General features: G+C 43.5%; 1 protein-coding gene across 1 annotated transcript in view; it reads left to right on the top strand.

Annotated features, from left to right (window-relative positions):
* Nucleotides 1-11,249: 11,249 nt before the first annotated feature.
* Nucleotides 11,250-14,062, top strand: part of prkg2l (protein kinase cGMP-dependent 2, like) — a 54,795-nt gene continuing 51,982 nt past the window's right edge. Inside the window, exons 1-3 of the mRNA XM_084021631.1 lie at nt 11,250-11,337; nt 11,618-11,812; nt 12,808-13,173. Of these exons, the coding sequence (XP_083877757.1) occupies nt 11,691-11,812; nt 12,808-13,173 (488 nt within the window). The 5' untranslated portion in view covers nt 11,250-11,337; nt 11,618-11,690. The remainder of the gene's footprint in view (nt 11,338-11,617; nt 11,813-12,807; nt 13,174-14,062) is intronic.

Here is a 14,062-nt window from a genome sequence, read left to right on the forward strand (position 1 = left end):
TTCCCTTCATAAATCACAATCCACTCTAAATGTGGCGCACCTGTGTGCGGGCCATACCACGCCCATATTTGCCTATAAATATTCAGAGAAACGCCCCTCATGACTATTGATTCATGACTGAAATCATGCCAAAATCGGAGCGAAAGGCCAACAAACGAAATTTCACCCAGTGTGAGGTGGAAGTACTTGTCGGGGAGGTGGAGAAGAGGAAGGCTTTATTGTTTGGTGGACTCAGTGTTCGGGTCACCAATGCCAAAAAGGCCCTAGAGTGGCAGCATGTGACGGATAACGTCAATGCTGTTGCCTCAGAAGGTCAGAGTGTGGCCGAGGTGAAGAAAAAGTGGTCAGACATCAAAGTAGACGCAAAAAAGCGCCTGGCGTCACGCAGGCAGAGCGTCTGTGCCACGGGCGGGGGGACGGGCCAACCGGAGCTCACCCCGCTGGAGGAAAAACTGCCGGGGATCATCGGGGACTCCCTCCTGAGTGGAGTGGTGATGGAGGTGGAGGGGGACACCGATGCCGGCCCACAAGAAGCAGAAGACCAAGGTATGTAATTTGTATTCCCATATTTGAAAAGAGTGTAAACCAAATGCATTAAAGTTGTGTTCACCCATTTATGTACAGAAACGATTGAGACTCCATTCACAAAACAAGTGACTTTATTCAAAAAAATGTTTGTAGTTGCTGCGGGTCCAAGCGAGGTCAGTGGTGCTGCAGCTGAGCCATGTGCGCCCAGTGTCTCCACTGCACCTCGTGCATCCCAGCCCTCCAGCAGCCGTGTCCTCTCAGATGCAGTCCTGCAGACGCAGAGAGACACAGTCACTGCAATCAACGAAGTTGCTGGAGAACTGCGGGAGATAAAACATGGCGCACGGCAGCAGCGTTTGGCTCAAATGCCTGGGGATAGGGGTCCGGGTCGGGGCCAAGACGATCAGCGTCGGGGGGCAGGGCCACATCCCTCAGTTTTGCCACGTTATGCAGCACAGCACACGCTCTGACAATGTTGCAGACCTTCTCGGGCTTGTAGGCTAGCGTTCCCCCTGTTCTGTCGAGACACCGCCACCTGCCCTTCAGGAGCCCGATGGTGCGCTCTACAATACTGCGCGCCTGGCTGTGGCGCAGATTGTAGGTGCTCTCCTCTGCGCTCTGTGGGTTGGGAAAAGGGGTGAGCAGCCACCGCTTGAGGGGGTATCCACTGTCGCCTGCAAGGTCGGTGAACGGGTTAAACACTAGTACAGAATTGCAAGTCTCAGGATTTCCACATTAATTATCCGTACCTAGAAGCCACCCATCACGTACAGCGCCGGCCTCCAGTCTGCGCCCAAAACTGCTGTGTCTCAGTATAAATGAATCATGGGTTGACCCAGGCCACCGAGCCACTACATTTGTGAGCAACATGTCTGCATCACATACAATTTGGACATTGAGGGAATGGAAATGCTTACGATTAATGAAAGCAAATTAATTCCCACTCGGTGCCCTTATAGCAACATGAGTGCAGTCAATGGCACCGATTACATTTGGGAAACCGGACATTGCTGCAAATTGCGCTTTTTTATTTGCCTGTTCACCCACCGTATAAGGAAACTTTATGTACTGATTCGACAAACCAATTATACCTCCTAACACGGCTGAAGGTTGGCTGGGATATCCCTGACCTGTCAGCCAATTCCCTCTGGAATGTGCCGGTTGCCAGAAACCCGAGTGTTGTGAGCACTTGGAGCGGGACTGGCACGGAATGGTTTCTGCGGGTGCTCCTCTCTAAGGCTGGGCCCAATGCTGCACACAGATCCAATAGGACAGCTCGTGGGAGTCGGAAACGGCTCATCAGCCACTCATCACTGTTGGCCAGTGGATCTTGCTGGTCTCGGAAGTTCCGCTCCCTCTGTATCCTTCCGTTTGCCACATCCTCTAACAGTGCCAAAGCAGCCATTGTGCGTCATGACGCATTGTGAGTACCTGCCTTTATATGCCCATCTATTAGGTGGTATCTGCTACACGTGTGAGGATTACCCCGATTAACTAACAGTTCTTCAGACTAACAATATAAGATCATTATAGTCTTTATTTGTATGGCAACAAAACACAGTTACAAAGTGTTTTATGCGTTATGCATTGAAAACGGAGATGAAACGGAATGGGCTATATGATATAGGATGTTAATATATTACACTGCATTCATATCAGTGTGAACATACTTTGCCCTGCTGTTGTCTTACTATTGTCCTAAATCATATGTTTCCCATGTGCACTCCAGGGAGTATGTTATGCATTGTAGAAATAGTGTTTTTTTATGGCTACATTTCTTGCAAATGAACTGTTCATATATGAGAGGTAATATAACTATTTATTTTAAACGATCAGTATCAGTCTCACACAGTTTCTCCCGTTTCTTTCTTCTGCCATCAGTGGCGCAGTTTCTCATTACCCCAGTTATGTGCGTACGCATGGGTCAGAGTTGGCGTGGAGGACCGCACATTTTCCCGTCAAGTTCTCTTTTTATAAATCCCACGGTTTGCGTAGAGAGTGGCGTACGCCTTCTTTTGTGCGTACGCAACGTTTATAAATGAGGCCCCAGGTCTGGTCTCTCGCGTTTCATTTTTACGGCTACGGTCCATGTTAGCTTTTATGTGTGTGCTAAACACTTCACATCGGGCTGCTTCAGCAACGAGGGCCAGTACAAAGCTGGCTTTGCCTTGACACTGACCCTAGTAAAAGTATCTGTCCCCACAATACGGCCCAGCAACTTCAGTTGAGCCACATAGGCGAGCCATAGCGATACATACACGTAAACATTGCCGCATGCTGCCGTGTAGCGCAAGCCGTCCTGTCTCTCTCCCGAGTTGGCGATGACAGACGGAGCTCATTAGCATTTAAAGGTGCAGACACAGAAGCAGCATGTTCTCAGTAGAGCTCATTTGAGCAACTTTTAGACAGCTGAAATTCAGGACCACAGATGGGTTTGGGACAATGCATATCGAAAACAGTGTTGTCTGACCTCTGACAGCTGTGTGGAATTGATGAAAACAGTATAATATGGGAACTTTAAAGCTGTAGTTTTACAGGCTGATCCTGATATTTTGGTTTTGAGTGAATCGTGGCTGCATATAAGTATTACTGACTGTGATGTGTACCTGTCTGGATACAGTTTATTCAGAGCTGATAGAGCCAGAAGAGGAGGTGGAGTAGCTAAGGCTGATGCGTCTATTCTGGACTCTATTTCCATATCTAGCTGTTTTGAGTTTATTTCCCTGCAGGTTCACCTGGGATCTTCATCGTTGGTGGTGATTGGTATTTACAGACCTCCATCTAGCAGTGTTAATTGTATAGAGATAAATTGACAAAGTATGTAAATTTGGAAATGATTGTTGTGGGTGATTTTAATGTGAACTGGCTGAGTGGCACCTCCGATTATATGAGAGATTTATTCCTCAATTTTAATTTAACTCAACTTATCACTGAACCTACAAGACCCAATATGAAGGACCAACCTTAATTGATCTTATTTTTTCTAATAGAGTTATATTAGAGTTAAATAGAGATATTTGGTACTGGAGTGTTTGGGCTGGGTAGCAGTGGTCATTGCCCCATAGCATGTGTGAGGAGTGCAAAAATAGAAAAGATGGGATCTCACATAGGGAGGAATATTAAGACTTTTAATTAACAACTTTTCTGTGAAGAAGTAGCATATGTTTTTGCCAATCTTGCAGAGAACAACAGTGATGTTCAGGTTGCTCTTCACTCCTTTGCCAATATCTTTTATTTCAATTGTTGATAAACATGCCCCTCTTATGACGTTTAGATTTAAAGAAAGGATTGCACCCTGGTTTAACAAAGCCTTACTCTGTGAAAGGAATAAAGCCTTGTCCCGAGCAAGGCGTTCAGGTGATCCTTCACACTGGTTACTCTTCAGACAATTTAGGAATAAATGTACTTCAGCCCTGAGAAAATCAAAATCAAATTATTACCTGAATCTCATCACTAGCTCCTCCTCAAACCCAACAATGTTCTGGAAAGCAGTAAATATGGATACAAATAGAAATAAGATATCTAAAATCCCCCTATTAAACAATTAAATGGGTAACCCAGTTGCACTAAATGATTCAGAAATATGCCATGTCTTAAACAAACATTTTGCAGAAGCTGCAACTTTATTTGAAAAGGAGTATCCGGAGCGCCACCTCGTTAACTCTAAAGTCTCCCAAGGGTCACATCTCTAGGCAAGGCAAGGCAAGGCAACTTTATTTGTATAGCACATTTCATACACAAGGCAGACTCAAAGTGCTTCACATCATACAACAAAGTGAAAAAAAAAATAGAAGAATTAAAAGAAAATAAAGGCAAATTTAAAAATGCATTACAGAAAGAAAGGAGAATAAAAACATATTTGCAATAATTAAAAACAGTGCAGACATTAAAAGATTTAGCAGAAAGCTATGGTGAACATAAAAGTTTTCAGTCTAGTTTTAAAAGTGGTCAGAGTTGGGGCAAGTCTTACATCTTCAGGAAGTTTATTCCAGCCATTTGTTGCATAGTGACTAAATGATGCTCTCCCGTGATTGTTGTTTACTCTGGGAATCACTAACAGATTGGTCTCAGAAGATTTTAGTGGTCTAGAAGGCTTATGTAGTGGGAGAATATCAGTAATATACTTCGGTCCTAGACCATGTAGTGATTTATATAGTTTAGTCTAGTTTCTCCTTCCACCCATTCACATGCAATGAGGTGTATGATGCATTACAGGCAATACATCCTAAGTGCTCTACTGGTGAGGACAATCTGGATTCCTTTTTCTTAAAACTTGCAGCACCAACCATCACCCAGCAACCAACAAATATTTTTAATCTATCCATCTCAAGTGGAAATTTTCCGAGTCAATGGAAATCAGCACATGTGGTCCCCTTACATAAAGGTGGAGATAGAGATAACTTGAATAACTATCGCCCTATTTCCAAATTACCCTGTCTGGCAAAAATAATGGAATCCTTGGTCAGCTCTCAACTTAAGCTTTTTATCTCAGACTACTTACTTTTAAATCCTTATCAGTCTGGTTTCAGGGCCAACCATAGCACAATATCAGCAATCACACTGGTGACAAACGACATCATATCAGCATTAGACAGGAGGTATCATTGTGCTGCTCTTTTTGTAGATCTATCTGAAGCATTTGATACAGTCGATCATTATTTGCTCTTGAGAAAATTAGATGCAATGGGGTTGGATGTTAATGCATGTGCATGGTTTCGGAGCTACTTGACTGACAGGCGTCAATGTGTTAAGCTTGATCATGCAAAATCTGATTTTTTGTCTGTAAGTGGAGGTGTACTGCAAGGGTCTGTCTTGGGTCCATTGCTTTTTACTGTTTATATTAATTATATTATTCCTTCTTTAAATGTATGTAATGCTGTAATGCTCATTTTTATGGGGGGGACGACAGTTCTATATTGTATATCGGATTCTGTTCAGACAGCCATCAACAACTTGCAAACTGCTTTTAATTCTTTTCAGGAATCATTAATCAAACATAAACTACTGCTTAATGCAAATAAGACAAAATACATGTTGTTTTTCACTTTCATTTTGTCTGGAGAAAGGAAGGAAGCTGCTTTGTCTCTTGTTGGTAAGTCAGAAACTAATTGTAGATTTGGTTTAGGCATTCTGTGAGTAAAGCTAGTTGTAACATTTAGTCTTGTGTTGATAGCTTGTTGTTTACATTCTTGTGAAGCTGTCTATACTGAGTGGGCAATCAGCTAGTTTCAGCCAGCTCAGCTGTAGTCAATAGACTTAATTGGAGGGAGGGGCCCCAGTCAGAACATAAAGGACTGCCAGTGAAACTCCTTCAAACCACATTTTGTCTGTAGAAAGGAAGGAAGCTACTTTGTCTCTTGTTGGTAAGTCAGAAACTAATTGTAGATTTGGGTTTAGGCATTCTGTGAGTAAAGCTAGTTGTAACATTTAGTCTTGTGTTGATAGCTTGTTGTTTAAATTCTTGTGAAGCTGTCTATACTGAGTGGGCAATCAGCTAGTTTCAGTCAGCTCAGCTGTAGTCAATAGACTTGATTGGAGGGAGGGGCCCCAGTCGGTGCATGAGGTAAACTGAGCACTTAAAAGGCTGTCACTACAGCGTCAGCTGCAGTGTCAGGACAGCAGAATGAAGACAAGGGAGTCTATCTGTGGGAGTCCATCGAGGAAGTCCATTGAGGTAGGCATAATATCTCAACCCCCTCCCATCGCAGCCATGTGTCTTATCCCAGTCAGGACATCACACTGGAGAAGATTTTACCACACCCTTCGCTCGAGGCTGTAACCCACCCAATCTCTGCTACCCACCATTCTCCACCGGTAAGGAACTTGAAATACTAGGGGGGCTGTGGAACTGCCAGTCTGCAGTCAAGAAGGCGGACACCATTTCAGCCTATGCCTCCCTACAGACTCTCCACTTCCTGGCCCTTACGGAGACCTGGATCACCCCAGAAAACACTGCCACTCCAGCTGCCCTTTCAACTGCCTACTCGTTTTCACACTCCCCAAGACAAACAGGGCAAGGAGGAGGAACTGGGCTCCTCATCTCACCCAGATGGTCCTACCAGGTCCTTCCTCTGGACCACCTACCCCGATCTGCACTTCAATTCCACGCCGTCTCTGTCACCCTTCCTTTCAAGCTTAACATCATAGTGATCTATCGCCCACCCGGTCCTCTCGGTGACTTTTTAGATGAGATGGATGCCCTCCTGAGCTGCTCCCCTGATGATGGCACACCACGCGTCGTCCTCGGTGACTTCAACATCCACCCGGGAAAGCTGCACTCATCTGAATTCATTGACTTCTTCTCCGCATTTGACCTCACACTCTCCCCCTCTCCACCAACTCACCGGGCCGGGAACCAACTTGACCTTGTCTTCACAAGATCCTGTGGAATCTCGGCACTCTCTGTTACCCCGCTCACCGTGTCCGACCACCACTTTGTGACTTTCTCTCTCCCCATGAAGCCCACCACATCCCTCCCCTCTACGCCTCGAACTGTCACCACCCGCCGCAACTTGAAATCCCTCACTCCCTCCGCTCTCTCCTCAACTGTTATTTCCTCACTACCATCCACAGAACAATTCTCCTGAATGCCTACTGAGGAAGCCTCCTCCATCCTGATGTCCTCACTCTCCTCTTCTTTGGACACTCTCTGTACCCCAATCTCACAATCTCACGACCTGCGCGATCATCTCCCTCCCCTCCCTGGCTGTCTGAACCTCTGCGAACCAACAGATCATTGTTGCGAGCGTCAGAGAGAAAATGGAAGAAATCGGGCCAGCACGAGGACCTTGCTCACTACCACCACCTCCTCTCTGACTTCACCTCAACTGTTTCGGCAGCTAAATCTGCCTTCTACCTGGCACAGATCAACTCTTCCGCCACCAACCCCAGGAAACTCTTCTCCATGTTCTCCTCCAAAACCTTGGAACGTGCCGCTTACAACCAACTGTCATACTATCTCTCGCAGAACAACCTCCTTGACCCTAATCAATCAGGATTCAGGACTGCTCACTCCACTGAGACGGCCCTCCTCACAGTGACTGAGTCCCTGCGAGACGCCAGAGCCTCATCCCACTCCTCCGTTCTCATTCTCCGCGACCTATCTGCTGCATTCGACACAGTCAACCACCAAATCCTCCTCTCCACCCTGGCTGAACTTGGCATAACTGACTCTGCTCTCACCTGGTTTTACATCATACCTGACAAATCGCACCTTTCAGGTCACATGGAATGGCTCTATGTCCAAACCCTGTTCTCTGGACATGGGTTTCTCTCAAGGCTCAGTATTAGGACCACTTCTGTTCTCACTATATACCAGATCACTAGGTTCTGTTATTACATCGCATGGATTCTCCTACCATTGCTACGCAGATGACACCCAGCTGTTCCTCTCTTTTCCCCCAACCTCTGACACTCACATTGCAACTCGCATCTCGGACTGTCTGGCTGACATCTCTGTCTGGACAACTGCACATCACCTCAAGCTTAACCTGAATATAACCGAACTCCTCTTCATCCCAGGGAAAGACTGCCCTCGCATGGACCTGTCGGTCACTGTCGAGGGCATCACAGTATTACCTTCCTCAACTGTGAGGAACCTGGGTGTAATCCTCGATGACCCTATCCTGCACCCCCAACATCACTGCTGTTGCCCGATCCTGCAGATTTGCCCTCTACAATATCCGCATGATTCGGACCTTCCTCACAAAGGATGCTACACAACTCCTGGTCCAAGCACTGGTCATTTCCCGCCTTGACTACTGCAACTCTCTCCTGGCCGGACTCCCGGCCTCTGCGACTACACCATTGCAGCGTATCGAGAACGCTGCAGCACGCCTTATCTTCAATCTACCCAAATTCACGCATGTGACCCCCCTCCTCCGTGACCTCCACTGGCTCCCTGTTGCAGCACGCATCCAATTCAAGATGATGGCACTGGCCTTCAGGGCCATCAACGGAACGGCACCCATCTACCTTCAAACACTGGTCAAACCACACGCCCCGAAGTGAGCACTTCGCTCCTTTACTTCAGCCGGCCGGCTAGTACCACCATCGCTGAAATCAAACAAATGTCGCTCAGCAAAGTCCGGACTCTTCTCTGTTCTGGCGCCTCAGTGGTGGAACGAACTCCCGACCAATGTAAGGACAGCAGTCATTTGCCATCTTCCGAAAAAAGGCTCAAGACTCACCTGTTCAGACTTCACCTCGATTCTACATAGCATGACCCACTAACACCCCCCCCCCCCCCCCCCCAAATAAAAAATAAAACTTACCTATAGCACTCTGATCATAGCACTGTTGCTCTTAAGGTACTACTTTACTCAGATGAGGACCTAACACTTTTTCTATTTTTTAGCTCTTACTTTATCGGCAATGATATGTTGTGGTTTCTTTGTTTCCTTCTTTTGACAAATGTACTTATTGTAAGTCGCTTTGGACAAAAGCGTCTGCTAAATGACCTAAATGTAAATGCAAATGTTTACCCGAGCCAAAAATATCTTGGCATCTAGGATTCAAGTATATTAATGAACTCATCTTAAAGTTGAGACAAAAAATTGGCTTTCTGTACAGAAACAAATCTTGCTTTCCAGTGCTCTCAAGAAAAGTAATAATTGAAGCAGTGTTTATGTCTGTCATGGATTATGGTGATATCATCTATAGACATGCTGCTCTCTCCACTCTGAAACATCTAGATTCAGTCCATCATTCAGCTCTAAGATTTATCACTGGTGATAAATATGATACTCACCACTGCTATTCTGTATGGAAAAGTTGGTTGGCCCTCACTTGAAGAAAGAGGCACTGGTTTTTATATATTTATAAGGCCCTCTTAGGCAAATTACCACAGTATGTAACAAATATGTTAGAATGGAACTCAGGCACATACATGACCCGCTCAGCTGAATTACTGCTACTCAAAGTTCCTCGAGTCTATATGAATATTGGCGAGATTGCTTTTTGTTATGATGCCCCTAGCTCTTGGAACGCGCTACAGCACATCCTGAGATTGGACGCACTCCCTTCATTCACAGAGTTTAGGACCTTGGTCATAGATAGCTGTGTTTCTAATTGTAGCTGTTTTAGATGACTGTCTTTCTTGTTTCTTGTTATATGTATATTGTCATGTAATCACTTTCAAATGACTGTAACCACTGTAAATATTTAAATTGCCTTGTAAACTCGACGTCATTGAAAATGAGGGTAACCTCAATGTCTCTCGGGAATAAATAAAGGTTATAATAATAATAATAATAATCACTAGCTGGTTCAAATGTACCGCCATCCTCAACATGCAAGTGCGTAGGTCTATTACTGGATATGAAACAGTTGATAACACACCCGTCAATGAAACCTAGCTGCCACCACTAGCACACCTGTTAGGACACCTAGAAAGCAGTTTAAGTCACTCAGAATAGACCCTCCAATTTTGACACTTTGATTGTACCTGTACAATATACCTGTTGAATGTATTTGTCCCCTATATATTCTTTTTATATGATTCTATTACACTTTTGAATTTCTTTGTTCTTCTGAATGTATTTTCCCCATATATTTCATTTTAGAGTGTTTATTATTTTTTCATTTTAATCATTTCTATGACATTTAATTGTTTTTTGCCACATGTATTGTTATTTTGTATATTTCTATGATGAGGGTGAATGTGTTTATGATATCTGTGATGTAAAAAGCCTGTTGCTCTCACCCTCTCAACATGTCAATGACCACCAGGGGTCGCCAGATACTTCCACTTCATCATCATTGGTGCCACAGTTGGAATCAGTGAAAGAGCCCCCAGCCTCCTGCTCACATGAGTGTCTTTGTGTTTGTGGACTGCAACCAAATAAGACGCAACTAGATTCTAGATGGAGCTTGAAGCAGAAATCCCATAGTAGGATTATCTTTTTCAACATATTCCTCAACGACCTTGTAAGTAGCCTAAATAATATACTGTGATATTTCTTGTAAATAGACTGTAGAGAGAAATAGAACGGCTGCACGGTACAAACACCTGATCTGAGACTTGATTTGAGACAGACAGTCCAGTGACAGGTGTATTCTGGGTTTGGATGAGTAATCCCAATGAGTCAGTCGTATTAAAGGATGGATCAAGGCAGGATTCTGTAAACCTAAAACTGTTTTATTTTATGAAATTATATTTGAAAAAAATTTATTTTTTAATTATTATATTTTTGGTGCAAAATAAGATTACATAAAGACGTAGGACAATTGTGTGTCAAAACATACAAACATTAGGAAACAAAGTCAGGTACAGTTCACTAGAAAGGAGGAAAAGAGGGAATTATGATTATAATATTACAATAACAGCAACAATATTGTTAATTATAATGATAGTAAAAACAATAAATAGAATAAATACAATATGTTTAGTGTTATAGTATAGTATAATGTATAATAATAGTTATCGTAATATTAGTACTAGTAATTATAATAATACATTTGATTTTTTTATAGCATTTCTTTTACAACTCAAAGACGATTTACAGAGGGAAAAAATTAAAACAAACAGACAAGACAAAACAATGCCAAAACAGAACATATAATGGAATTGAGGTAAGGGGCATGGGGGAAGAGATGGGTCTTGAGGCGGTAATGAAATATGGTGAGGGACTCAGAGTCACGACGATGAGTTGGGATAGGGAGTTCCAGAGCCTGGGAGCTGCGATGGAGAAGGCTCTGACCACAAAATTGCAGAGGTTGGATCTGTGGGTGGAGACGAGACCGAGAGGGTTGGTAGGCGGGGAGGAGGTCAGTGAAAAAGAGGGGGCCAGATGGTGGAGCACTTTGAAGGTGAGGACTAGGATGTTGTAGGTGATGCGGTGGGAGATGGGAAGCCAATGGAAGTTTTTTAGGACTGGGGTGATGTGGTGCCAGGTTTCGGTGCGGGTGATGAGTCTACAGTAGTCCAGTCAGGAGGAAATGAAGGTGTGAATAATAGTAGTTGTAGTAGTAGTAGTGATAATAACATATATTCACAACAAAAAACAGGTTTAATATTTGTTTTCATTTCATATTAACAATGATAATTGATATACTTATTGACACTATAATCATATTGATTTCTTTGAAGAAGACAGAGCACCTTACCCGCCTGCAGAGCTTCCTGTCAGACAGTCGTCACAGTGAGACTCTGGGCCATTCCTATGGTGGCCAGCCAATGCCTGGCCATGGGCAACGGTTCGATAAAAGCCCCGCGGGCTGGGGAGACCAGCTGCCCGGCCTCCATCCACTCAGAGCCTCCTGGTCTGGACACAGACCTTCTAAGGTAAATTCATTAGAAACCGTCGTTAGAGAAGTACAGGATGACCTGGGTATTCTATATGTTGTACACCTTGTTTGACTTATGCGAGATATGTGTTTGTTTTTATTTGTCCTGGAAATTAAACTCCATAATAATAATAATAATAATAATGATTATTATTATTCTGTACACAAATAAAAAATACTATTGCCATGACCAAGATTTCTACCAAAAACTACAAAAATGAGGGGGCAGCAGCCCAACACCATAATGGGTCATTTCATACTTTCATCTTGTGGTTATTACCATGACGATGCTTTTTTTATTCTTTACATTCTTAAAGGTGATTTGTGTTTATATTTAAGATTAATAATATGGCAGCATAGGAGTTTTACATTGAAAAAATAATTTGCCAATAATCAAGAAAAATCAAAATGAAAGAAAGATAAGCGTGTGGTGGGCTGATACATTCCTCATGAGATGATCTGTATTGTTTCCTGTAGTGAAGACTGAGTTGCCTTGTGAGGATGACACAGGGGTAATTAATAACATTAATTAAGGCCCCGTTCTCTCCGTTTAGGTGTGCCAGGACACTGGAAATGTGCATTGTGACCATACTTAATTGGATCATTTACAGCCGTGTTTTATAGAGGATATTTTTGGTCACAATTAAAATTAAAAGCCAAAATAGACAATTCAAAGAGACAATTTTTTTTATTTTGCTACGTTACTAGGAATAATCAGGCCATAATTAAAATTAAAGGGATATTTTAAAAAAGCTATTAAAAATGTAAAGTGACAATCAAAGAAGTGTAAATCAAAATTCATAACCTTAAATGTAAATTCTCAAACTGGAAGCTTAAATTATAAAGATGAATTTAAAAAATCTAAATGGAAGCAGAAAAGGGACAAATCAAATGTGAAACTCAAAATGGGAAATGGAAGTATTTAAAGCTTAAGTTAAAAATTTCGTCTTTTCCATGAACCTATTCAGTAATTGAACCAATCCTGATCTTCAGGTCGCGGATCACCCACCTAGAGGCGGAGCTGGCACATCGGGACCAGGAGTTTCAGGCCCAGGAACTCCAGTTACAGCACCTCCAAAGGGAACTGGAGGCCAAGATCTCCCAGATTGAGAAGCTCCAGGATGCTATCGGCTACAACAACAGCCTGGGTCGCTCTCCGCCAGCCCTGCGCCACCACAGCCACCGCCGATTCAGTGTCATCAACCAGGGTCCCAGCCGCTTCCAAAGGGTCGCTGTGGAGGTCCACCGCAGGCTCAAGGCCAAAGAGGGCGTCTCTGCTGAACCCACCTCCGAGAACTTCTGTGGAGGGTTCAGAGCAGCACACGTCTCCATTGCAAAGTCCGTCCGGAAAGACTCGCAGTAAGTTAAAGGGACATTACACACCATATACCTATGTTTTAAATGTCAAACATGAACTGCAGTGGATTGAGGGTGAGGGTGCCTGAGCCACATGACCATGTCAAGCCCACAGTGTGTGCTAGTTTGTACACATTAAGCAGACGTATTCTAGAATAATGGGATTGTAAGTTATGAGCCTTGTGCTTGTCTGAATGCAATGGGCTTCTGTATAGCTTCCTATCTTTGAGTGCGATCAGGAAGCAGGTCCCAGAGAGGAACTTCAGTGCTCCTCCTGACAGAACCAATAGCCAATGTTTCTGTAAATAATCATTTCATCAATCTGTATTCATTCATTTCACTAAGGACTGTTATTTTGACCTAAAACGGCAGAGTTAGTTAACTGAGGTCAACTACACACCGAGTATGAGCTAGGGAGAAGGTTCAGGGCGTTTTCAGCTATTCTTTCTCCCAAACTCAGTTACTCCTGAACAAAAATAAGGGAGGGAAGGAAACATCATGACATTATAGTATATTCATAATTGGACACTTTCTTGTAATGTTTTTAAAATGCAATTTATTTATTTAATTTAATTGGGGAAAGGGTATGGGGGGGGGGGGGGGGGGGGTCAATGGGACAGTGGCTCATTGTGTTTATTACTATTTCAATAATAACCTTGATTTTAATGATAACAGCTTTATTTTTTTGTCCATTTGCTCTCCATTTTCTCATGGTTGAAGAGCTAGTCCTGATTCATTTGGGCTGTATTTTTCCTGAGGGACAGGGCTAGGGCTTAAGAGTGATTTATGGTCACTGAGCAGTGATGGCTGGCTCTGTTTTCTTTCCAATTGGTAGAAATAGAATGTGTAGAGGGTGAGTTTGTTGGTGAGCAACAGACGTGTGTATGGAGGA

Source organism: Eutrigla gurnardus, assembly GCF_963514095.1.
Source record: "Eutrigla gurnardus genome assembly, chromosome: 11".
Classification (NCBI taxonomy): domain Eukaryota; kingdom Metazoa; phylum Chordata; class Actinopteri; order Perciformes; family Triglidae; genus Eutrigla; species Eutrigla gurnardus.